Source organism: Rhinopithecus roxellana, chromosome 14 (genome assembly GCF_007565055.1).
Source record: "Rhinopithecus roxellana isolate Shanxi Qingling chromosome 14, ASM756505v1, whole genome shotgun sequence".
NCBI lineage: Eukaryota > Metazoa > Chordata > Mammalia > Primates > Cercopithecidae > Rhinopithecus > Rhinopithecus roxellana.
In genome coordinates, this window is record NC_044562.1 from 125,489,323 (window position 1) to 125,516,959 (window position 27,637).

The following is a 27,637-nucleotide window of genomic DNA, read 5'->3' on the forward strand; positions in this document are numbered from 1 at the left end:
ATGATAAAGAAGAGTCAGCCAGAACAAAAGCAGCATGTCAGGCTGTGGACAAAAACATGTTAAGTGTGTAAGAGCATGAATAAACTGCAGGCAGGGGTTTGGGCTCGTTCCAAGTGGGGTTGAGGCACATGCAGCCACAGTATTGCTTAAAATGGAGGCAGAAAGTTAGCAGACCTGAGGCTTTGCCCTCCAAACACTCAAGGAGAGAAAAGCTTGAGTCAGGTTTAAGATAACTTCAGAAAGCCAAACCATGACATGACCAGGGTCTCTAGTAGCCATACGCATTTTATCTGCTCGTCTGGAATCTCTTCAGGGACTCCTCTCCTATACCATTAATTCCCGGGGTGGCCCATGTGACCCAGGCCTAGCCAATCAGGATGGAACATGATACTGGTCACTCTGACTGGATCATAAATAGGCATAGAGGCCAGGCCAAACCAATCGTAACCCTGCTCTAGAGAGTTGCCAAAACCTCCTGGAAAGCAGCACAGTCGTCTGGGACTGAAAACTAAAACCTAGAGTCTCCTTGGAACTATCCATCTCTGCCCCCACCAAGCAAAGATGGCCTAAGAATGAAGGTAAAATAAAAGACACAACATATTAACACAGCCTTGAAGGACAGCATCACTTCTGAACTATATTTTCTTTTTGTTTTTTTTTTTTTTGAGACGGAGTCTTGCTCTGTCGCCCAGGCTGGAGTGCAGTGGCCGGATCTCAGCTCACTGCAAGCTCCGCCTCCCAGGTTTACGCCATTCTTCTGCCTCAGCCTCCCGAGTAGCTGGGACTACAGGCGCCCGCCACCTTGCCTGGCTAGTTTTTTGTATTTTTTAGTAGAGACGGGGTTTCACTGTGTTAGCCAGGATGGTCTCAATCTCCTGACCTCGTGATCCGCCCGTCTCGGCCTCCCAATATTTTCTTCTTAATGATAAAAAGCAAAACCCTCTTGACAACACAAAGTGAAAACTATACCAACAATGACAAGAATTTTCGGCAAACACACCAAAAGAATGGCTTCTGACAATATCCAATACCTGAGAGGACACAGCTGAGGTTCCTGAAGATGGTTCCCATGTCTGAATCTCTCACAGCATCCTACAAACTTTTAAATGACATGAGCTCCAAGTTCCCTTTTAGTTTAAGTTAATATAAGCTAGGTGGTTGGCCTCTTGCAACCAAGAGATTATTGACAAAACATGAATTTTGTGATGAGTCAAATATTGACAACAGAGGCACAAAAAGATCAATTTGGGAACTTCAAATTTAAAGTGTTCCAGTGAAATATTATATACAAAATTATTTCCTAATCTATAAATCTGTATATACAAAATTATTTCCTAAATCTATATAAAAATATATAAATTATTTCCTAATCTAGTGGTGATATCCAAAGAAGTAGTCACTACAGTGTTCCATTTTTATGCCAATATTCCAAATATGTAACTTTTAAACTGTAATTAACAAATGCTCATACAGTACTGACTTTATGCCAGGCATGTTTCTAAGTACATTATTGGTCTCACCTAATCCTCCTGACGTGGTTTGGCTCTGTGTCCCTACCCAAATCGCATCTCGAATTTTAATCCCATGTCAGAGGAGGGAGCTGGTGGGAGGTGAATGGATTATGGGGGCAGTTTCCCTCATGCTATTCTCATGGTAGTGAGTTCTCGGGACAGCAGATGATTTTAAAGTGTGACACTTCCTTCCTCTCTTGTTCACTCTCTCCTGTTGCCATGTAAGATGTGCTTCCTTCCCCTTCCACTATGATTTAAGTTTCCTGACGCCTCCCCAGTCACGTGGAACTCTGTCAGTAAAACCTCCTTTCTTTATAAATTACCCACTCTCAGGTAGTATCTTTATAGCAGTATGAAAATGGACTAATATACCTCCTAACAATACTGTGAAATGGGCACTACTATTATTTCTCCCATTTTAGAAATGGGGAAACTCAGCCAGAGGAAGGTTAAGAAACTTACCCAAAGTCACACTGCTATGAAGTGGTGGAGCGAGTATTTGAACCAGGCCAGTCTGGTTCCACAGATGCTGCCTTTCATTGTCCCTCATCTCCTCAACACTGGCACCAAAGTTTCAACTGCCTTTAAGCCGATATTCTGAAACAAATGGCTTGCGGCTACAGTCCTCATGGAACCTTGCCTCTCTGCTGGGTTGTTTCCTCAATAATGAGTCACCCAGTTATCCTTCAAGCTACACCCTTGGAAATCATTATGACAACTTCTCCCTTGCCCTTTCCCACAGTCTGTCCGTGTCCCCATCACACCAGCTTCACCCTAACATGGGTCTCAAATTTTCCTTCTCCCCGGGCCGTAGGAACATGTCTAATCCAGGGCATTCTCCTCCTAACTGGAGATTAACTGCAGTCTCTCTCACCCTTCATATGCATCTCACTCCACATGGCCAGTAATTATTCTCTGGAAATACAGACCTCACACCTATTCATCCTCCTACTTTAAACCTCTCATCAACTGTCACCACCCAGGGAACAAAATAGAAACTCCTTCATTTAACACTGAAAATGCTTCACAAATCCCAATTAACTCTCTAGTCTCATTGTCTTCAATACTGCTCCAAGTATGCTGTGAAGGGTGTTTTCTGATGTAAAGTAGATCTTTGGGAACCTGTCTTGTTTTCTTTAACTTATTTAATTTACTCTCTTATATCTTGATAATTATATACTTTGCTTAAAATAACAAAGAATTTCTTCTAAAACATTCTGCAATTTAAACCCATTCTCTAAGACTGCTTTGTATCATTGTTATCTGGAATTAGTGGCCCTTTCATGAGAAGAAATAATTACCTTCTATAGAAGCAGAAGTAAAATGCACATTGCCAAAAGCACACTGTGGGCCAGGAAAGGAGTTCCTTAAGGTCAAGATCCTAAAATAGTCTTCTGGGAGTTTCTAAAATCTCTTTCCTTGGAGGCCTCCAAGACCAGTGGCAAAGCTAAATGAGGTGGAGGTTAGGGGGCAGGGGGAGCAGGGCTTGTGAACAGCCTTGCTAGCAAAAGTGAAAGGAACTTTAGGTCTCAGCTGGCCTATCAGGAAACTTCAGTGTCTCAGGCATCTTTCTGCACTAACCATAGGTGAAAATATCTGCTGGCACCAGATTCTAACAGTATTTCATAGATCAGAATTTCACAAACCTGCCATAATTGACATTTGGGGCTGGATACTTCTATTGTGGGCGATGTCTTATATATTGTAGGATGCTTTTTACAGCATTTCTGGCCTTCATTTATTAGAAGTAAATAGGCCGGTCACAGCAACTCATGCCTGTAATCCCAGCACTTTGGAAGGCTGAGGCAGGAGGATCGTTTGAGCCTAGGAGCCCAACCAGCCTGGGCAACATAGCAAGACCCCATTCTCTATGAAAAATAAGAAAAAAGAATTAGCCAGGCATGATGGCACATTGCCTGTAGTTCCAGCTACTCGGAAGGTTGAGGTGGCAGGGGGTGGGGACATGGAAGGTCGAGGTTGCAGAGAGGTATGATGGTGCCACTGCATTCTGGCCCGAGCGACAGAGTGAGACACTGTTTCAAAAAAAAAAAAAGAAGGAAAATAGCACCTCTTCATTTGTGACAACCAAAATGTCTCCCGACATTGCCATGTGTCCCCTGGGTGCAAAATCACCCACAGCTGTTAATCACTGCTATAGATACACTTCCTCAAAGATCAGCATCACTTCTGAACTGTTTTTCTTCTTCTAAATAAAAATCAAAATATCCTTGACTACACAAAGTGAAAATCATACCAACAAAGACAAGCATTTTTCTGTAAAGATACCAAAAGAATAGCTTCTGACAAGGGTCCACACATTTATTGTTACCATTGCAAATAACAAAACAGAAAATGACAGGTAAATAGACAGAACATATCTGCTTCTTGCTCAACTTAATAGGAAAGCACCTGCAATCTCATCTCTGTCCCATCTCTCAGTAGCATCTGGGATCTCACTGACATGCCAATATCTGACCCTGGGAAAGTCATCTGCTGAGCTACTGCCCAGGGTTGGAGCTGGGACACTTCAGGTGCTACTTCAACACAAACTGATAACACAGGTACACATACAAGGAAATAGCATGGGTGCAACTAAATTTCAAGGTCCATTAGCAGCACAAAGGGGGAAAACTGTACTTCCAAATGCAAGCCCTAGAACTCAGCAGGGACATTTTTCATTTTCAACTTTCAAATGGTAATAATAATAATAATAATGGTTGCTGTTTTTAAGAACAGCTTCCAAATCCAAATACATTGCACTTCAACCCCAAATACTGGAAAGTGTTCCTTTATTTGCTACTGACTTTGGAAAAAATGCAGGGTTGCCGGAAGTTCAATTTGGACTAAATACCAGGAAACAGTCACTTGAGTTATACCTGTACCTTTGATTTTGTGATTCTGCTTCCCAAGTGACCTTGCAATTATTAAGTCATCACAACACTACGTGGATGCTATCATTATGGTTTTGGCTTTTAGGGAACAGTCAACACTGACCAGTTATTCAGCTGACGATGGATGACAACTCAATATTGAGAGTATAAATAAATGTGTACACATGCACATTTATGAGAGGCTGCACAATGTTGTTGTCCTCTAAAATATCACAATCTAGAATTGTAACTATCACATCCTATGAAGCCTCCACATTCCAGAACCATCAATGGGAAGTTCAGTCCTGACCAACGAAAAAGGCAGTCCCACTCTTAGGTGGTGTCTGCTAAGGTCTGAGAACTATGGAAATGAAATACCAACTCCGACTTCCAGGCAAATCACCACAAATGTAAATGGAGAAGACGAACCGTAAGAAACTCCTCTGAGTGATGAAACCAAATGCTGTTCCCTCCAATAGAAACCAATCCATGTGAGCAATATTTACTGAATTATCCTCAACAGGTAAGGCTAAAATCAAGACACTATGGGCAGAACAAAGATAAATCAGATACTGTCTCAGTCCTTAGAAGGCAAGCATTTTCATTATCAGATATGTACACTTTTTACCTTTTCCCCATTTCAGGTAGATGGCAAAGAACCACAGATCCAATCCTATTCACTCCACTTCCTCATTTAAGATCACAAAACTGAAGACAGAATGGGTCTTTCTCAAATCCAAAGCAGCATTCTAAAAGTGAGAATTTTGATGAAGGCCTTTCAAACCCTTTCAGAAAGTAAATATGGAGAAATTTATTTACTGTGTGATTGGTGGAAGGGTGGGGATTTTAAAAATCCACTTTTTCATTCCTTTGAGTCCCCTTTCTCTCCAACAAGACAAACAGAGCTCAAAAATCCAGTTCAGTCTGATTTCTTGATTTTAATAAAGTTCATTTCCAACTAAATTTCTCTAGGGGCAAATTTACTTTCACATTAAAAAAATCCCTCGGTGATAAATTTGTGAAGATAAGCCATACTGGATAAAAGCTACACAGAACACAGCTAGAGACAGAAAATGAGACACACACACACATACACACACACACACACACAGCTATCCCTTTAAAGAAAATAAATTTAAATTTAGGGAATCCTTCTTCAATTGCTATGGTACCCAATTTAGAGACAGTTTATAGCCAACCAGAAGATATATCAGCAAGCAATAAGACACAACAATAAGCAATCAGAAACATCAGTGAGCAATAAGACACCAGAGTCAGCAGTAAAGACACACCAGGGAGAACATTTCTGTGCAATTACCACATGTCTCCATTCAGGAAGGGAGAGAGAAAAACTTCACTTAGTGAGGATTGGAACTCCATAAAACTGAACTCCCACAACTCAGGAGCCATTCCTGGGTTGACAGAGGGTACTGAAGACACCAGCATGGTCGTGGATCAGAGAGAGGGCAGAAAAGCAAGGAAGGGCTGCCCATAAATGAGAACCATTCACTTAAGTCCTCGTCCTTCTTTCTGGTACTCTATAGACATGGCAAATCGTTTTTTAAAAATATGTGGTTGATTGACAAGATACAAAGGACTACCCACCTTCTGGGGGAAATGAAGAAGGCTGCCCAGCATATCTATACCCACTCTGAACAAGACAGTGTCTATGAAAGGGATGCCTCTGCAAGCATGCATGCGTGCACACACAAACACACACACACACACGGACCAGCTTTTACAAACATCAGCCTGAGAGCAGACCCTGAGACAGAGAAATCACTTGATGAGACAGATGATTAAATCTAGGAAACTGGCAGCTCTCTTCTAGGTAAGAAAATGGTAGCACCTTTTTACAGACGCATACCTTTCTGATAATTTACAAATGGAAGGAGAGATAGAGCTAACACTCAGAATCTCTTCTCTACACAGCACTAGCAGATCTTAAGCTGAGCTCAGGGAACTCCAGTACCAACAGTTATCCATTCCCAAGCACTTAAACTCAACAAAACCTGTGAAAACACTTCTCAGAGGTGCTAAGAAGATTAAGTAAAATCATGTACACTGGAGGGTCAGGAAGAGGAACTTGTATTTACTGGACAGCTACTAAATGTTAGTTTCCTCTCCTTCCCTGCCTCTCAATTTTTTTCTGAGTCACCCCTACTTTACAGCAACTATGGTTTGTGTCGTTTTATGCATGTGTATTCTTTTCCTAATTACCCAGTAAAAATCATGATGGTATGGACTATGTCCCACACATACCTGAAAGATGCAAAGATATGCGAATGAGGTTATTCATTAAATGCGTAACTCTAAATTTGCTCCGATTTCCCAAAAAGGAAAACAAAAAACAAAAAACACAACACTCTGGTTCTTTAAATTATTATTAAAAACACAGCACCAGTGGCACATTTAGAGGAGTCCCACTCAGAGCCATTGGCTTAGAAAACATGATACTTGTTAAGCGGTAAACTAGCTCAATACATATGGCTGGTATATTTCCAAATTTCATTTGAAAGAAGTAGTCACCAAGTCCTTCCCATTTCCTTCTTGGAGGTGTACCCACTACCCTGTGCTCTGCAGCTTAAAGCCCAGGTAGCAGTCTCTGTGAGCCTTGCCACAAACAGGACAGTCAGAGGCAGCAAGATCCCACCTTGGGGGAAAGAATGACAGGAGATGTGTTCATAGGGGCCCACAAGCCACAGGACTTCAGAGGCAGTGGGGAACAGCAAAGTTAAAGGCAGAACGCTCCATTCCATCTCCAGAAATATGACACAAAACAGTGATGAAACCAGATAGAGCCTTTCCAGTAGCGTTTTCTACTGGGTACAAGGGTGGCAAGTGGATACTGAAGGGGCATGGTTCCAGTTATTAATAAGCAGCTAAACACAGTGGGAGGTTCTCTTGTCTAATTACAGAAGCTGTTGGAAACTGCAAGGAAGACAGGATTTATGGCCTAGATGACACTGCCTCTGTGTTGTAATTAAAAGTTATTTTTAATAACTTTGGTTGGATACTTTGAATTATTAGAAATATATTTTGCAATTTAAAATTTGCTAAAGGGCAAAGAACATTAAAAAAGGTAATAAAAATCAGCCTGCATAATGTAAAACAATTAAATGTTTTGACACTGCGAGGTGGGAAAGGAAAAGAATCTCTCCCACTTGAGTGTGTGAATTTTTACAAGCAAACGGGAAAGGGAAATAAATAAGCTTAAAGTATATGAAACAAGATTTTTTAAAAAGCAGCAACTTATGTCAAAAGTAACCTAGTTACTTACTTTATCTATTAACCAGAGTTTGGCTACCAGCCACCAAAAGTATGGACAGCTTGTTCACAACCATTCACCCAAACCACTGAATCCTAATCTTCAGGCTCTTCACTTTGTCCTGGTTCCCCAGAAAATCGTGGTCACCCTAACAAGGGCAGTCCTGGCTCAAGCACAAAGATCCAGGGGCTGACCTCAGAGCAGTGTGATGGTGGGGGATTTGGAGGGAGGGTTCTAATGTGAGTTGTAGGCAACAACATGCTGCGTATAATCTGGGTGTTGTTTTTAGTCAATTTTCCTTCTCTCATCCAATATTCTAGTTTCCAGAAGCGGCAAAACAAAATGCCTTCCAGTGGGAACCGCATGGCGGTGTACATGAGTGGCTACAGAATCCGCCTAGGATTAGGCAGGGACCATTTATCTCCTAAAAGCCATTTCCATAATTTCTATTTCTCCATATATACATAGGAGGCATTTTCTGCAATGGTGGTTTTTTTTTTTTTTTTTTTTAACAACAGGGAGGAGAGAACCTATTATATGTAATAGACTTTCAAAATTGTCTGATGGGAGTATGGAGGAGGAACGAACTCTAAAAGGCATGAGCTTCTCAAATAACCTCTATATTTCATTTAATCCATGCTATGAATCTTCTCTTTACAAGTGAATTCCAGGAGCTCATTAAGAGCAAATGTGTCACAGAAACCACCAAATATTATGCATCATGATAAAACTATAAAAAGCATTTTAACATCTGCTATTAAAAAATAAATTTAGACTTCTCTTTACAATGGCCATGCCAAGTTTATATAATTTATATTATGCGGGTTCCAGTAAGAACCACTGCTCTCCTTTATTCTCTTCTTGGTCCAAAGCAGGGTGTGACTCCATATCAGGGCAGAGAATTGCTATTTTTACCTGCCACATTAATTTTCTCAAGTGCAACCAAGCTGGGAACAGCTGTGGTGGAGTTGGTTGAGTTCGTTCCGGTGCCATTGACAACAAGATTGTCCACCTTCGACTCCAACTTGCCAATGCGCTGCAAAATGTTATCTAATAACACAGCAAGGGTTTTCTTCAGATCTGTAAAAGAAAGTGCAGACAATTTTAAAATTCTGTGGCCTCTGCATATCTGCCTGACTTGCTCTCTCTTCATCATGGAGAATAAAACTTCTCAAACGCTTCTGAAGTGGTACAAAAGATCTGTTAAACCATATCTGAAAGATGACAAGGGCCATCTTCATCTGGCCCAGATCCTACTAAATACATCAGTCTATTGCAGAATGCAAGCCTGACAATAAGTGACATGGTATAACTATTTCCAGCTACTTGGTCAACAGGGAAAACTCCTTGTTAGCATCCTGCTATAGCACTACATTGAATTCCTCCTTACAGCACCATAGTTTCTCATACAAAGCATGACACCTCAAGGGTACAGCAAGATCCCAAAGTAGCCTCTGGATCAAGTTCGTTATTTTTCGTGTTGCATACTCTAGCATGTCCCAGTTTTTTAAAAAGTGTTCAATTCTGTTAGTTACATACACTAACACTTCATAAAAGCTACAGCTCCAGATTTTCAGGTCTGCTACATAACCCAGAATTGACTATAATCAGATTTAGGAAATATTTAAAATAAAGATTAGAGCCATTCATTTGCTCACAAATATTTATTAAGCTACTACTGTGTGCCACATATTATTCTAGATGCTGGGGATATACTCTCATGGTTCTTACATTTAAGAGTTGGTTCCCTTTCTCACACATCTGACTACACATTAAAGAGTACTGCACTTCCCTCTGGATAAATTACAGGAACTCCACCCCATGGATGCATTTACTATTTGTAGTCAAGATATTCAAAGAAAAAAAAAAGATAAGCTTAGACTCTCTCCTCTAAAAATTCATAATCACAGAAAGATATACTGACTTGTATGTGTCAGAAAAGCAGATGGGTGACTGCATAACTATCCATGGAAATAGAATCCAGACCCATTTCTGAATTGGGAGTGGGCCAGGGGAAAAGTACAGAGCGTGGGTAGCAGGACTGAGAAAAGCCCTGAGTTAAGACAAACGGGAAGTTGCCACCTTCCATTCTCCCGGAAAATAGCAAACTTGCCCCTGAGCAGATGCGGTGATCTGACCATGAAATAAACACACGTGGTCACAAAAACAGCACAGATCACACCCAGCAAACCTTGACAAAGGTGCACCAGCCTGTTCCATTATGCCCAGTGAACCAGAAGCAGATGCTGGTGCTGTGCTTCTTGTACAGTGGCAGAATCTTGAGCCAAATAAATCTCTTTTCTTTATAAATTACCCAGGCTCAGGTATTTTTCATAGCAATGCAAAATGGACAACTGTTTTATCTTCACATCCTCCCTATGAGGTAGATGTGACTCCATTTTACAGATAAGAAAACTGAGGTTCACAGATATTAAATAAGAAGCTGATAAAATGAAGGCTTGCCTCAGGACTGTTTAATTTCCTGATGTCTCAATGGGACCAAACCGAAGTCAAGAACCTGGGTAGAAAAAATAAACCAAGGGTGAAGTTCAGAGTCTTTCATCCATAACACAGTGGTTAAGGGCCTGACTTTGGAGCCAGAGTTCCTAGGTTTGAGTCCCACCTCTGGCATTCCTGTTTCCTTATCTGTAAAAGAGTGACATGAACAACACTTCAGCTTTGGGGTTGTGGAGAGGAGTTAATGAGTTAATATTTATAAAATGTTTTGAATACTGGCTGGCACATAATAAGCACTGCATAACCGCTTGTTAAATATATAAGTAAAATAGAGACTTTCACTGGAAAATGTTCTCATCCTTCCCAAAGAAATCTCTCCTCAGGTGATGCAAAGCTTTACTGCTTTATCCAAAGGGTCATGAGAGCACTCTCCTCTGCGGTCTGCAGTCCCACAGTCGGCATGACTCAGTCTGTCACAGGCACATCATTAATTGGCACAGACAGCGGGAGTCGGTCACCTGTTCTGTCACTGAGTCTAATGCATCAACTGGCTCTCCAGAGTTCTGAAGAGTGCCAGAGGCCAGCCACGCAGAAGGGGGCAGTCGTGCCAGCGAGAAGGGGCAATGTTCAGTATAAAGAAATACTCCTCAGTATTTCTTTTCATTTCAGCCTCTTTGCCTAGAGCCTGTGTCATCAAGCCAGCTAGAATCCGAATACGATCTAGAATAGCATTTAACTATCACTGGTAATTGTAGTTGGCCAAGCACAGAAGCCCTGGCCCTCTAGTGTGACTTAACTCAGGATTTCTCAACCTCGGCACTACTGACACTTTGGGCCAGGTAATTCTTTGTCGTGGTGACTGTCCTTGCATTGTAGGATATTTGGCAGCATCCCTGATCTCTACTCCCTGAATGACAGCAGCAATTCTCCAGGTGTGGCAATCAAAAACGTCTCCAGACACTGCCAAATATTCCTTGGAGGGACAAAACTGCCCTCATTTGAGAACCCCTGAATTAGGTACATTCTCTCAAACCCTCTGTATTCCCCATTGCCCCTCTGTGAAGACATGGAGAGAGAACTGTGATAGAGGGGTTACAGGATAGGAAATGCCCACTGAATGAACCTGCATCATGTGTGAATTCCATTCACTGGAGGGACTGCTACAAATACAATGGAAAGTTGCAGTGAGGGAATTCTGCCTTCCTCCCTAAGGGAGAGCTAACAGAACATGAGCCAATGCTGATGGGCTCTCAACAGACTACTGGACACAGTCCTCAATCCATTGTTACTGGTGATAGTCATTAGTGGAGCATACTGTAGGTAGGATATGAAGTTGTCACACTTATAATTAAGAAGATATTCTCCCTCAGTTCTCAAATTACAGTGACTAGTAAATACAACTGACCTACTATTTCTTGTTGACCCCATCTGCCAAAGATTGACCTTCTGTGACTGTGTGACATGGAGTGTAAAAGGGGATTCATGATGAGGAGGAGGGATCACCATCACCACAGCCACCCTGATATCACCTCCTCTACTTACTGAACTTTCTATATGCCAGGCAGTGTGCTGAGCATTTTAAATGAACTAATTCATTTAATCCTACCAAGACAATCTGAGGAGCATATGATCATCCCTATGCCCAACAAAAAAATCACAGCACAGAGAGGCTAAATAATTTAGCAGAGGTGATTACAGACCCAGGACTCAAACCCAGTCTGGTTCCAGGGCTGATGGCTCTTACCCACTATGCTGCACCGCCTCTTAAGAACTACAACGGACCCATCCACCAGCAAGCATCTCTGACTTGCTTCCCCTGAATCTACTTGTCAGAGAATAACCTCTGGGATTTTGTCATGTGTTCATGGGAAAACACATACCAATCACTCTTAAGACTCACTCAGGTCCCTGTCCTGTGGCAACTCTGGTCACCTGACCCAGTATCACTAAACATCCACCAGCTGACACTGGCGACTACCAAATACATCAAGTGATCCAAGATTTTTTTAAAATTAAGACTCTTTCTATATCTTCTCCCTTAAAATGAAGATGGAATATAAGGCTACTAAAAACCTTGAATTCTCTAAGCACTTTACCTGGGTAGGCATGTTTTCTCTCCCAATATGAAAGAAAAAAGTTCATTTTTAACTCAAGCAGCTACCTGAGTCACCATTTCAAAGCAGCCAACCCAAGATTAAGGATGTTGTTAATAAAAAACAATGACAGAGATGACGCCAAGCCCATATCTGTACCATTATACAGTGCTTGGCACATTAAATATGTGTTATGTAAGTAAACAAATGAATGAATGAAACAAACTATAGTACTCTCACAAATAAGGTTCAATAAATTATACGTTTCCAGGCAATGAAATTATTTTGCACCTTTGTATTTTACTGTTAAACCTCCAAACACTGTTAACAGTTTTATCACAATTTTAAAGAAATAACAGGCTGACATGGTGGCTCATGCCTGTAATCCCAGCACTTTGGGAGGCCGAGACTGGTGGATCACCTGAGGTCAGGAGCTCGACACCAACCTGGCCAACGTGGTGAAAACCCCGTCCGTCTCTACTAAAAATACAAAAATTAGCTGGGCGTGGTGGCGTGTGCCTGTAGTCCCAGCTACTCGGAAAGCCGAGGCAGGAGAATCACTTAAACCCGGGTAGCGGAGGCTGCAGTGAACGAAGATCGTACTGCTACTCTCCAGCCTGGGTAACACAGTCAGAGCAATACTCCATCTAAAATAAAATAAAATAAAATGAAAAAAATAACAGTTTTTTTGTTTGTGTTTTAATCTTTTTTTTTTTTTTTGAGATGGAGTCTTGCTCTGTGGCCAAGGGTGGAGTGCAGTGGCATGATCTCAGCTCACTGCAACCTCCGTCTCCTGGGTTCAAGTGATTCCCCTGCCTCAGCTTCCTGAGTAGGTGGGATTACAGGCACCACCACACCCAGCTAATTTTTGTAGTTTTAGTAGAGATGGGGTTTCACCATGTTGGTCAGGCTGGTCTCGAACTCCTGACCTCGTGATCCACCCCCGCCTCAGCATCCCACAGTGCTTGGATTACAGGTGTGAGCCGCTGTGCCGGTCTGTTTGTGTTTTAATCCTAATGGCAACCCTTTTATTCACTACAACTATACAAAGAATTTCTATAGTTTAATAAAAATGAAAGAACAATATTACTCCAAATTCTTGTATAATATTTTAATATTTCATTGTGTCTTATAGTTATTATAGTCATAAAATGCATCCTCAGCAAGATTATCATTTTCAATTACTAATGAGCTTTTAAAATTTTGTTTGTGGTTCAAAGCCTTCGCAATAAAAATTTAATCCCAACATTACTACTGCAATTCTGCATTCCTAAAACTTACTGTACATGATGAAGATGAGATCAAAGTAGTTGAAAAACATTTAAAATGTCTCTCTGGGGAAAGTAGGCTTTGGTTTCTATCATGCCGGCATTCTTTGATAAATGGTAAGGTCGATTAAACTGCACTGGAACAGGTTATTTGACAGCTTCTGTTAAGTTTTCATTTCCAGGAAGCCATGGCATTAATGGGTAAGAAGTGACTGGAAGGGGCTGACAGACACATCCTTGAGCAGACAGCCAAGGAGCTATAACTGCAAGTCACACTTTTCTCCATCTCTGGAATTCAAGGAGATGAATGGATCTCAATAGAAAGGAGGGCCCTACTGGTGGAATAAAGTTTATAGATCTATCAGCTAATAATGTGAGACTGCGAGGTAAACCTTCATTTCCCAGATCATCAAAATCAATCCATATTTGAGGAATTATCAAAAACAGCCATGCTTGGGAGCTGCGCTGTCCACCACCCCATTTTTCCTAGAACATGCTTCTAAAGCAGTGTTTCTTAGCCCTGCTGTGCATCAGACTCACTTTGTGCAGAGCTACCAGGTTGCATCTTCAATGCACTAAATCCAGATCTGCAGAGTCCATCAAGGATTGGGGCACAGCCAAGGTTGAGATCTACTGTGAAGGTGCGGCTGCCATGATACTATGGCACAAAACCAACTATGCAATGAGCAAGGTCTTACATCTGAACTGCCAAAAATAATTTACATCTGTGCCTGCTCCTAAATCAAATCCCTTTTCACCATGGCTGCCCGAGAGGCAGAGCATGAACAACAGAGCCACAGAGCAGCTTCACTTGCTGCTCTGGAGAAACCGGCAAAGACAGGGCGTTAATGAGAAAGGAAGGTGCTAATGAAAAAAGAATTAACCTCAACCTCTTATTTCCATTGACTGTCAGGAATGTCAAGTTTCATCAATTATATATTTTTAAATTAATTTTAGAGTGACCTTTCCACAGAAAGATAATAGAGTTACAGTAATGACCCAAATAGAGTCCATTTATTATATACAAGGACATTCAAAGCAGTGTTATTTATAAAATAGTGTTATTACAGGTAAGAACTGGAAATTACCCAAACACACAACAAAAAGATTAAATTACATTATGTCAGCCATTCATAAGATAGAATATATCACTCGACTGTAAACTTAGAGAGGGCAGAGACCAAGTCTGCTCGTCATCTCTGTTTATGGCCACTAGCTATTAATATCAGGAGTTCAATAAATATTTATTAAGTGGATGGATAAAAAAGGAAAAGTGTACAGTCATCAAAAATACCTAATGGCATAAGGAAATGCAGTATCTTAATTTAAAAAAAAGCATATATTCATGTACATATAGACACATATACACACATGTATGTATCACATTTTTTTTTTTTTTAAGAAAAAAGGGAAATCAATTTTATTGGGTAAGATCTGCACTTAGAGGTAATGAGTATATGTATTCTTTACTCATCTCCATACTTCCTCATATGCTCTAATTTTACATAAAAATTCACATTATTTTCAAAGTCACAAAGGCATTAAGTGTTATTTTAAATATATATACATAGTACATGAATTGTGCTCTTAAGAATCAAAGATAGCAGGGCGCGGTGGCTCAAGCTGTAATCCCAGCACTTTAGGAGGCCAAGACGGGCAGATCACGAGGTCAGGAGATCGAGACCATCCTGGCTAACACGGTGAAACCCCGTCTCTACTAAAAAATACAAAAAACTAGCCAGGTGAGGTGGCGGGCGCTTGTAGTCCCAGCTACTCGGGAGGCTGAGGCGGGAGAATGGCGTGAACCCGGGAGGCGGAGCTTGCAGTGAGCTGAGATCCGGCCACCGCACTCCAGCCTGGGCGACAGAGCGAGACTCTGTCTCAAAAAAAAGAAAAAAAAAGAAATCAAAGATAGTGCCACCAGTACCCTAAAGACATGTAAGGCATTACCCACCAGAAACATCTTAGTGACCCTTACTGCCTTATCTCATTTGAATTTTAAAGCCACATGGTGGATAATTTGCCTGCTCCTGAACTGACAAAGGTGGCTTCTACCCTGCAGTTGTCCCAGGCAGCAGATTCTGGACACAAAAGGGCATAAAACAATTATCACAAAGTCAAAGAGCAGCTCAGATGCTCGGCAACACTGACTAGCCTTCTCTTCTGAGTTAGAACTACAGATTTAAGATTTCACCAGAACTTCTGCCCAGAAGCGAATGTTTTTCCTAAGGTGATGCAGAGGGTGTCATTACTATCGAGGAAATTTCCATGCATTGGAATCTGGTAAAGGATCCTATCTAGGCCTATTGATGATATTAAGTGCTTTATGGAATCTGTTAACATCCAGAATAGAGTTCTTAGGCTATTCTCTGAATTTTCCTAACACGTAGCCAGCTGCATGGAATAGAAACAAAGACTTGTAGCCTTTTTTATAGAAAAGGTAAGGAATCAGAGAAGTGCTGAGAGGTCAAGCCTATTGTCATCCATTGTCCCCTACCTGACGCCAGGGCCCGCAGCTTCTTGGAAAGGGTGGCCTTGTACACTACTCCTTCCTGCTCACTGTACCATGCCAGAAACACCACCACCACCAATGCCCTGGTTAGATACAAAGGTGAACTGGCCACACCCAGCTTATCTTACAGCCCACAGAGGAAAACTGTATCTTTTGAAGAGGGCAATGACAACCACATCTCCTAGTTTAGGAGGGTGGTGGCAAGCCTCACCTCTTCTGAAACAGAGCATATTTCCTCTCACATCTGGTCAGGTTCTACCCCTATAAATGCTAAGAACAGCTACATAAACAGGTTGCTGAAGCCCTGTGTTCAAACGAATGAACAATGTCAGATCTACATGAACAGTTATGGCTGGGTGGTAACAGATGCAGGTACATTCAAGTCAGAGTTAGTGATAACTAATAGGAAAGAATGCACTTTGATTAAGTACTAGTTGGGCACACTGGCTCACACCTGTAATCCCAGCACTTTGGGAAGCCGAGGTGGGAGAATCACTTGAGGCCAGGAGTCTGAGACCAGCCTGGGCAACACAGTGAGATTTCATCTTTAGAAAAAATAACTTTTTTGTTTTAAATTAGCCTAGCATGGTGGCACATGCCTATACTCCGGAGGCTGAGGTGGACATAAGGCTTGAGTCTGGGAGGCGGAGGTTGCTAGAGCCATGATCACACTACTGTACTTCAGCCTTTGTGACACAGCAAGACTATCTCCAAAATAAGACAAAACAAAAATAAAACAAAAACACCAAAAAAAAAAGTACAAGAATAATCTAAGTCAATCTAAGTGCCTTAGTAAACTTTGTCATTTGTAATCCTCACAACAAGCCTATGAGGTTAAGTGTATTATACTGTCTGTTTTACAAAAGAGGAAGTAAGCTTTAAGATGATCGGTGACTTGTTCAAGGTCACACATCAGTAAGGAACACAACGTGTTCTATCCCTCCAACAGAAACACTAACTACCTTCCAGAATAAACAATAGTTTCCATGTCAGGATCATGCATAATAGCTACTTGGAGCCTCTTAGATGCAGAGCCCATAGGGAATTTCTTCTCATTTCCTGCTTCACTAAAAACATTATTGTGATTTTCAAATGAGTCCCAGCTGTAACTGTACCACACAGAACATCACAGTTTCGCCAGGGGCTGCCGCTATTCATTCATGGCTCCTACTATGTGCCAGGCAAAAGGTACTACGTTCTGGGGCACAGCGGGGAACAAAACAGACCAAGGTCCCTGCTCTTTCAGAACTTACATTGTAAGCGGGAGAGACACACGATCAGCTTATACAACAAATACTTGATGCTAAGTAGCTTGAGTATTATAAAGAATGAGAGTAACAGTGGGCTTGGGCCCTCCTGTGAAGGAGGGAAGGCTAACTTCTCTGAAACAGAAGGAATGGGCATGGCTGTGTTCTAACAAACTTTATTTACAAACAAAGAAGGAAGAGAGGAAGGGGTGGGGGAGAGCAAATGCAGAGGCGCAGAGACAGGTGAATGCTCAGCCACCATGCAACAGTCTTGTCCTAGAAGACAGCCACCATGCCTTAGTAGACTTGAGAGGGTGCGGAGCTTTTTAGGGTGTCCGCAGCAGCATGAGGTCTGCCCAAGCACTTCTGACAGCAAAAGAGCACCAGGACACAGTTGGGAAGAAGCAGAGGGTCATAGAGAGCTATGGCCGCCAGGTAAGACAAGGGACATTCTGAGCCTTATCATTTGAACATGGCAATGGCAGACTCCAACCCCACACATGTGCATGCAATCACTCCTCAATCCAGACTTGAAGTAGTGGTGCTGCATGAAAGAAAGGGTCTTTAATGACTGAGGAGTAGAAGAATGAGCCCCTTATTCTGAGTTTACTTCTCCTGTCTAAAACATTCCCAAGGTCTTCCTCAGACCTTTTGAGTGGCCTGGGTGTGCTTATGAACTTGGCCTGACTTTGATGAGGATACTGGGCAGGCTGGACTCTACCACAGGATGGCTGGAAAAGTCCCAAGCCACAGAGAGGCCCATTTTTAGGTTCCAAGCTTTTTAAACCAAAAAACCCTTTCTTTAATCACATCAGCCACGTCACCATAGAGTAACTAAAGCCTTCTCAGACACACCAAACAGCCCAGCTATTTTTTTCCCTACCAGTTTCACTCCAAGAACAGTGCATTTCTCTCAAGGGCAGGGAATTTCTACTTTGGCAACAGTGGTTTTCCACATTATCCCACAACAGTCCCAGTCCTCAAAAAAAAAAGAAAGAAAAAAAAGAAACCATTCCTATTCCTTGACCATATTTCCCTATTTGTAGGAAGAGAGACACAAAAGAAAAGTGAGGAAAAAAAAAAAAAACTAAAAAACCCTCTACATGCTTGCATCTTTAATGAAAGCCAACCGGTTTTTATTCCTTTTTCACAGGAGAGGTGGAAGGCAACACTTGCAAAAGGTCTCATTCGAATCTCAGAACATTATCTGGATCTGCAACACACAGCGGCTGCTAACCTTTCAGAGCAATCTTCAGCAGTTCTAAATGGTGTTAACATCTTAGATACAGCATCCTAAGCCAATGAGGGTCAATCAGAAGCCCACTGCAGTTACCTCTCCACTGCCCCCAACCAGCAACCAAAAGCCCTATGCTGGTTCTCCAACCCCGGTGTGTGCCTCCTTAAGGAAAAAACTTCCTCCCTCCCACAGAGAAAGCAGTGAACTATAGGGTGAGGTCAAGGTCTGGTTTCCGCATAAGAACATCCATACTGATACCAGAAGTCACAGCCTACAGGGCTCTGCATGAGCTGCTGGCTTCTCACCGCCTCAAACACCTTCCATGCCACTCCTTGCTCACTTTGTTCTAGCTACAGTGGCCTCCCCTTCTACTCTGGAGTGCATATGCTGGCCTTAGGGCCTAGCACACACCATGCCTTCTCCCTGGCATGCTCTGCCTCCATCTCTCTTTCCACTGTACCTGGCTGCTCCTTTGTGTCATTTGGTTAAAAGTTACCTCCAGAGAGAGAGGTGACCTTCCAGTGCAAAGTAGTCCCTCAGATATTTTTTATTATTTATTTATTTTATTTATTTATTTTTTGAGACGGAGTCTCACTCTGTCGCCCAGGCTGGAGTGCAGTGGCACAATCTCGGCTCACTACAAGCTCCACCTCCCAGGTTCACACCATTCTCCTGCCTCAGCCTCCCGAGTAGCTGGGACTACAGGCGCCTGCCACCATGCCCGGCTACTTTTTTTGTATTTTTAGTAGAGACGGGGTTTCACCGTGTTAGCCAGGCTGGTCTCGATCTCCTGACCTTGTAATCTACCCGCCTCGGCCTCCCAAAGTGCTGGGATTACAGGCATCAGCCACCGTACCCGGTCATCCCTCAGATATTTTAAATACTATCCCCATTTTTCTTCCTGGAATGTACTCTGCTATCTCACTTTCTCTTGTTTATTATTTCTTCCTTCCAAAGATAACAAAGCATCTATGAGAGCAGGGCCTTTGTCCATCTGTTTCTCACTGTATGCACAAAATGTGGGGGATAGTCCAGCCAATGACAGACATTTCCTGAAGGACCAGGCTTGAAAAACAGAAGCCAAAGGGCCAGTCTAGGACTAAAAAGCTCAGGGAACCAGGAGACAGGCAGAAGGTAGGGAAGAGCAGGCACACAGAACGGGGAGGTCAAGGAGGAATCAGGCAGCAGGCAAGTGGGATGGGGGTCGGCAGAGAGAAACTGGGAGCCCACAGCTGCTTGAGCCTGAGCTAGCAGCTTTTCTAGGACAGTGCCCCAGCCCAGAGAAGCCAGGGTTAACAAGGTGTGGATGTACCATGAGGGGAAATGTCACCTCGCCTCAGGTTTCCATTACTGTTCATTAGAGAACACAAGCGGACCGGGTCTGTCCAGTTAGATAAGAGGTATCACTAAGGATCAGAATTTGGGTCAGGCTATTGGAGACAGAGATCAATTCACCTCAGAAACAAGAATCGCATTGACTCGGGTGAGTGGCACCATCCATGACACAATCCCCGAGACGTCACTGGCAGGCATGGCCCCTGCCACACTGGCTGGGAGATGCAGATGGGGCTGACCTGCAGAGGGCTCTGGCTCTACACTTGCCTGGGAGGCGAAAGCCAACACACTCCTCTCTAGACTGACAGAGTAATACACAGAAAAGCCCTCCACACTCCAATAACAAATGCACTGAATGTTCCACACGGGCTGCCCAGGAGATCTTCCGGGTATCACTTTGGAGTTGCCAAATCCAAAAGAAGTTCAGAAGTCTCTTTTCAAATCACCAAAACAAGGATGGGTTGGGGCAGGGAAGATATTCTTCAAGTTCTATTATTGTTTGAGTACTAGTGACAAGCCACACTAAAAGCCGACAATAAGCACACAATGTCAGGCACCTGACACACAGCACCTTGCTCATGTCTCACAGTCCTTGGTGAGAGGCACTGACACCCCACTTTAAAGCAGTTTTGTGCTTCTAGGGCCTAAGTCATGCAGGCAGGATATGGCAAAGACAAACCAGTTGGCTCCAAAACCCATGCTCCTAACCACTACAACTCCCGACCTGCCACTTAGAAGAAGCATTTTCAGAGGCTAGAGAAATGCTGCATTTATATATGTGCACCTTATGAAGATGTCGTGAGTGAATCCAAACACAAGCGTGAAAGAGACTTGGGACACACACATACCCACAAAATCCAGTAGATAGACTCACCAAGAGACTATCGAGGTCAGAGACTGATAAACATTTTTGGTAAAGAACCAGACAGTAAATATTTAGGCTTTGTAGTCTGTATGACAACTACTCAACTCTGCCACTATAGTGCAAAAGCAGCCACAGACTGCATATAATCAAATGGGCATGGCTTTCTTTACAAACACAGGTACCAAGGAAGACTTGGCCCATAGGCCATGGTTTGATGACTCTGCCTTAGACCATGGGAGTCCTGGGAAGTAGCTGAATCAATAAGGAACTTGATCAGATGAGTATTTAGAATAACTATGGTGACTGCTGATCGATGGATTCAGAATGTTTCAGATGTATTACGAAATAAATACTGGAATTATCATGTTTATCTGTTATTGCATTTGTTACAAACAAGTGGGAGTGGAGGTGTTCCAATAAAACTATTTACACAATCAGACAAAGGTCCTGAATTTAGAGCACAGGTCATAGTTCACCGAGCCCTGCTGCCCTGGAATCTCTAACCAGAAATTCTAATAAATCAGCAATCATCTAAAATCAGCTACTACAATCCCTCAAATACCTACTGTAGACCCATTTATCCTGAGAGCCTCTGATTATACCAATATGGGGATGAGAGAAAGAAGGAATTTTTTTCTTCATTTTGCGGGATTCATTTAAACCAGACACAAATCCCAGCCATACAGGATCAACTCTTCACTCTTTCAAAGCAGATGTGTAGGCAGTGCACTGCACATAGGCTGCATTTATGGCAAAAAAGAGACTGCAAACTAATGGCCCATGCATCCCCAACACCGTTCTGCCAGCCCAGCTACACCACTAAGAATCCTACAGTCTCTGCACCACCATGTGACATTAACTGCCAGGGCTGCCTGCATGTCACACAATGTTACTGATACTGACAGATTCCAAGGGAAGCGTATGTCATCAGAATGGCTCTCCAGCTTCTAGGACTGGCCCTAGACGATACTAATCCCTAGTACGATCCTCTCGTTTAATCCAAATTGTTGGTGCCAGAACTGGAAACCAGGGGGAAGACTAGGCTTTCAAGTTTAAAATAACTAAAATCAGGCCATGCACGGTGGCTCACACCTATAATCCCAGCACTTTGGGAGGTCAAGGCGGGCAGACCACCTGAGGTCAGGTGTCCGAGACCAGCCTGGCCAACATGGTGAAACCCCATCTCTACTAAAAATACAACAAGCAGCTGGGCGTGGTGGTGTGTGCCTGTAATCCCAGCTACTCTGGAGGCTGAGGCTTGAACCTGGGAGGCGGAGGTTGCAGTGAGCCAAGATCATACCATGGCATTCCAGCCCGGGCAACAAAGCAAGACACTATCTCAGAAACAAACAAAAAACCTAAAACCAGTTATCTGCTTGATAACATCCTTAAAAAGATGATGTCAGATGGCGTTTGTGGTTTCCACTCTTAGTACAGTTCTCCAAGGTGGCAGGAAGGGGACAATTATCACATGTCTGAAGACATTTTGACTGTCACAACTAGGGAGCTGTTACTGGCATCTAGTGGGTAGAGACCCCAGAGATGCTGCTGATATCCTATCCACAATCAAGACCTATTTAGAAACCAAAATGTCAATAGCACCAAATGAGACACTGTGTCTTAGTAGGATCTCACCATGTGATAACCCCCAATACCTCAAGCACATGCATACAAGTCCAATTAAATTCCAGAAACTCAGCTTCCAAAACCACTTTGATATGTTAAAGTTGATTAGAAGAAAGAGAAAACTAGCAGTGTGAGTTAGAGTTGTTCATGTGACCTGTTTGATTGTTTCTTTGCTGTTTTTGAGAAAAAGACAAATGATTTTGCTAAGGTTCATCTACAAAAGTAAGTTGGAATGAATAATTTCTATAGTTTCTTTGAGATGCAAAGTCCTATGATTACAGGCATATAAGGTGGCTGAAATTCTAACAGTCTATTCTGGGATTTTTTGCAACTTAAAAAATAATATCTCTGTGAGGCTGAAAAGCTAAGACCAAATTATTGTCCTTAAGTAGGGAAGCCTTCCCTATGAGATTTTTAGCAGTACACAAGAAATAAAAACAGCCAAAACAACTGGAGAAATTTAAAGCCTACAAATTTGCTATTTGTGGAGCTTCCTCTTGGCCATAGAAAAGGTTTGACAGACTAAGAGAAACAAGAGAAAATTACCACTGAGCTGTAACTCTTTCCCTTCAAAGCTATAACATGAAATGCATACAACCAGAAACTTTAAAACTGTACCTGTGTTACCTGCTATGTTATATACATTGGTAACACTAATGGTGACAATCAGCTTTATTTTCTGTTGGTTTATCTAAACTACACTGGAAACGTTACAGAAGTGTGAGTCAATGAGCAATTTTAAAATGCAACTCTAGGAAAAACTACCTAGTTGTTTTTTCAGTGTAAGTTCCCACAGTTGAATCCCATTTTTTAAAGCCATCAGTTCAAAAAAGGTACCATTTTATTTAGATATATTAAAAGCCAATGCCTACACTTTTAACAGATTAAAAGCAGAGAGTATGACTATTTACATAGTAAGAACTAGAAAAGAATTTCTACAATGTTCCTTAGAAGCATCTCCTAATAAATATATATATACACACACACACACACACACACACGTGTGTATAAAATTTTACATGTATTTTTTTTTGAGACGGAGTCTCGCTCTGTCACCCAGGCTGGAGTGCAGTGGCTGGATCTCAGCTCACTGCAAGCTCCGCCTCCCGGGTTTACGCCATTCTCCTGCCTCAGCCTCCCGAGTAGCTGGGAGTGAAGGCGCCCGCCACCTCGCCCGGCTAATTTTTTGTATTTTTTAGTAGAGACGGGGTTTCACCGTGTTAGCCAGGATGGTCTCGATTTCCTGACCTCATGATCCGCCCATCTCGGCCTCCCAAAGTGCTGGGATTACAGGCTTGAGCCACTGTGCCCGGCCTACATATTTTTAAAAACAAGTTTTTTTCCCCTTTTGGAAAGAAAAAAGAACATGTATAACTGAGTATGATTTCCTGTGTCTGAACTCAATCTGCACTGAACTGTTGCTGCACATTTTTGGGAATCACGATTTGAACTCTGCATACTTCAGGGCACCTTCCTTGAGTGGGTCACAAAACAGAACTCCACTTTCTCCACCTCACCTAACCCCATTCTTGTATCTCATCTATACTATCATGGAGACCACTTCAGTGAGACCACTGAAACCTCAATTCAATGATCAGACTCTTTCACTCAACAACAGGTCATCTGCTACAGACCAATTCTGCTCTGCAAAACACAGCATAATCTAAATTCCATTTGCAATTTTTTTTGTAAGTATTTGTGTATATATATATATATTTGTGTGTGTATATGCAGAATATCAGAAAAATACACACTGAAATGTTAATTGTGGTTATTGCCTGGAGTAGTAGACTTATGTGTAATTTTTTTTTTTTTTTTTGCTTGTCTACAGCTTCCAACTTTTTCTATATTAAACATAAAAGAAAAATAAGTTACATTCCATATGTGTATCTTTTTACTCTTTATGATTTCAAAAATAATTCTGAAAAAAAATTCTTTTTAAAAAAAGCAACAGGTACACAAAGATTCCTTTCAAAGTGAGGGCAATTAGAGACAAGGGCAAGAAGAAGAGCAACATAACCTCAAGAAGCCAAAGATTAAAACTCACTAGGATGAGTGCCAGTGTCCTACTTATCGGCTGGAGGGAGGCACACAATTGGCTCTAAGTTTACTGGCTTCCATTCCTCCCCCTCCCCTTCACCTCACCCCTACCAGCCTTAATTAAGTTTTGTTTAGGGAACGATGAGAATATTTTTCAGCATTCCCTGAACTCACTCCCACATGAGATCACATGGCTCCTGAAATGTGCTCAGGAAGAAGGAGCTAGCTGCAAACACAACCAATAGAGCCCTAACTATCCTAACCCATTGATTCCAGGGGAAAGTGTGTCTGCATACACCAGCTCAGAACAATGAAAACGGCATTGCTTTGATTTCCTAAAGATGCCTCTCTGTGTGCAATTCACTGCTTATGAAGGCAATGGCAAGTGTCAGTCCATGACAAGACCATGTCTGGGAGCTTCTAGGGCCATTTCAAGGCCAAGGCACACTTTAATGGAGAGGTCCCAGAAACACAGTGCTTACCATAAGCTGTCATGACTCCAGCATATGGCCCATCCACCACATTCCTGTTTTCTTCTGCCAGTGCCTTGATGTACCTTTTGCTGAGGTCCAGGATCTGCTCACGCAGCATGGAGCTGCTTTCAGGCTGAGTTCGCTGCTGGATGGTAAAGTGCAGAAGCATCATACCCCAAATGAAGCCAAAAGTCACCAGGAAAAAGCCCAGCTTCTGAGAGGACAACTTCCACGGAGTAAAGACAGCCATTGCTCTCCAGCAACTTCACCTGTCCTTGGCTCTTAATGCGTAGAAAATAGACACAAATTCATGGTGCAGGTTGACTGTGAGAGTCTGCTGGTCTCACTCTGGCTCCTGTGTCAGCTGATTGCCTTTCCTCACTTCCATTCTGCTGTGAAGGAGGAGAAGAATTAGCAAAGTAGTCATGGCACAATACAGCAAAATAAACCAGAAGCCATGTTTTCACTTGAATACCTCTAAGTAAAATGTCAACTCTTAAATTTCCTAGTTCAATACCTTATGATTCAGGATCTGTAAGCTGAGGGGAAATCTGGCTAGGCAACAAGAAGCTAAGCAAATATGAAGGGGGAAGTGTGTGTCTGCGTGTGCTAACAGGTGTAGTGGGGCTGTTCCAGCTTGGACCAAATTCAAAACAGGAAGTTTGTTTTGCAAGGTGGGGAGGAGATGGAAGGATATTTCACTGAATGTCAGCAAAAACCCAAGCAGAGGGTGGAGTCATATCACCATCAAGCACTTTTGTGTGCCTGTAACTTAAGCTTACAAAGTTATTATTATGTGCTTCTGGCAAGGACTAGAACATGCAACTGGTGAGGTGAGCAAGAAAGTGGATGTCCCCTTGGGGGTAACTAGACAAGGAAGAGGTAGATTGCTCCATCTTATTTGAGCATGGCCAGCTTTCACTATCAGTGTTTAGAGATGAGATGGCTCTCTCAGGGCCACCAGGCAACCTCTCTAGGTGCACCAGCACAGAGAAGATATGCCAGAGGTACAAGCGGGGGTACCGCTTTCCCAGCTACATGAGGAAAAGCTATACCTCACTGCTCAGTTGCATGCTGTAGCACAAGAAATGTGGAACACCTGGCAGGCAGATTTTCTGTGGTTCTCACTTTCACTCCCACCACGAGGCAAAATGAGACATTAAAAGGCAGAGTAGTTTCAATATTAATGCATTCAGATCCTATCTAATGCAAGTACAGACCAGGCCACTCTTCTTAATCAGGGCTTCCAACAAGTAGGACCTAAGCACAGGTTGCAAATGGTTACCAGTATGCCCATCCCTTCAGCCAGAGTCCTGAGCCCAATACCAGTCAGCTTACGAACAGCGCCATTTTCTAAGTGCCACGCAAGGGACAGACTGAGCAATGATCCCAATCCCTTATAAGGGACTAACCCAGGATGTACTTCAGAGTGTACATATATACTTTAAAGGATTCTTCTTTGCAAGCAGCCCAAAAGAAAATGGTAGCAGGATCTTGAAGCAATTAGCTTTCAGAGCCCTGGATCACTGTTGGTCTGCCTCTTACTGTTTTCCCCTTGCCTATCAACCGATAACCAGTAGTTGGTAGTACTACCATTAATAAAAATAAATTATAAATTCTAGCTATGTCCCAGACATTGTGACACACAATCTTTTGTGGCTTAGCTCATTGAATCTGTATGGTAAGAAGTATGAATATTATCATCCCTGTTTTATGAGAAACATGAGAAAAGAAAGGCAAAAGGTCATTAACTTGGCGAAGGTCAGCCAGCTATGTGGCAGAGGACTGACCATCTAGGCATGGCCCAGGGGTTATTAAACCATGCCCCACCTTCCCTATGTCATCCTCACTCCCCCAGCAGCCTGTTTGTATATGGCAGACAATGATATGTATATGCTTAATGGGTCATGAAAAGCAATAAAGAATATGTAACTGATACTCTATGTAACCCACAAGGCCTAAAATATTTACTACCTACCTCTTAACAGAAAAGATTTGCCAACCTCTCAATTCTAGACCAGTGGTTCTCCAAATGTGGTCCCAAACTCAGTAACGGCAGCATCGCCAGGGAGAAATGTGAATTTTCAGGCCCCACCCACACCCACTGAATCAGCAACTGGGGAGATGTGGTCCACAGCCTACACTTTAACAAGTCTCGAGGTGATTCTCATGCACACTTAAGTTTCAGAGCCCTTGACCAGGCAGTCTGATTCCAGACCCATACATTCCATCACTATTCAATACCACCACAATGCCCATTAACATGAGGCTCAACTTCTGTCTTATACTATCATGACATAAGTTCCTCTGCCCCATCACACTCCTCTCCCCCTGCGTACCTGCTGGTCTGCTCATCACCACAAACCCTGCACATGCTTCCTGAGGGGCTTCCCAGTCTTCACTCGGCTGCTCCTCCCACCCAGCTGGCATATAAGTGCTCTCCATTATGCTGACAATCAAACCCAGCCTCTCTGCCAAACCCCAGCTCCGGTCCCACCTGCCTCAGACCACTTTCTCTAGGGCTCCAGCCTGCAGTGTTCCTTTCCTAGTCTTACAACACTTTTGACAATGGAATACTATTGAACCAGAAAAAAAGAGAGAAATTCTGTCTTTTGCAGCAACAGGGATAAACCTGAAGGACATTATGCTAAATAAAATAATCCAGGCACAGAAAGGCAAATACTGTACAATCTCACATGCAGACGCTAAAAAGTTGGTATCATAGGAGATAACAGAACAGTGGTTACCAGGGGTGGGGAGGAGAGAAGGGGATGGGGAGGGAGTGGTCAGTGGGTAAAAAGTTATAGTTAGGAGGAATAAATTCTGGTGTTCTAT

The 27,637-nt window shown here is 42.6% G+C and overlaps 1 protein-coding gene across 10 annotated transcripts in view; it reads right to left on the reverse strand.

Moving 5' to 3' along the window:
• Positions 1-27,637, reverse strand: part of MGAT5 (alpha-1,6-mannosylglycoprotein 6-beta-N-acetylglucosaminyltransferase) — a 333,504-nt gene that overhangs the window by 177,936 nt on the left and 127,931 nt on the right. For 4 of the 10 annotated variants that reach the window (XM_030916138.1, XM_030916137.1, XM_030916144.1 and 1 more), the window contains 2 exons: positions 24,812-25,191; positions 8,565-8,729 (listed from right to left, as the gene is read on the reverse strand). In XM_030916138.1, the coding sequence (XP_030771998.1) occupies positions 8,565-8,729; positions 24,812-25,052 (406 nt within the window). In that variant the 5' untranslated portion in view covers positions 25,053-25,191. Of the gene's footprint in view, positions 1-8,564; positions 8,730-24,811; positions 25,198-25,319; positions 25,341-27,637 lie in introns of those variants that run through there. The other 6 variants (XM_030916140.1, XM_030916136.1, XM_030916146.1 and 3 more) reach the window with 4 other exon arrangements.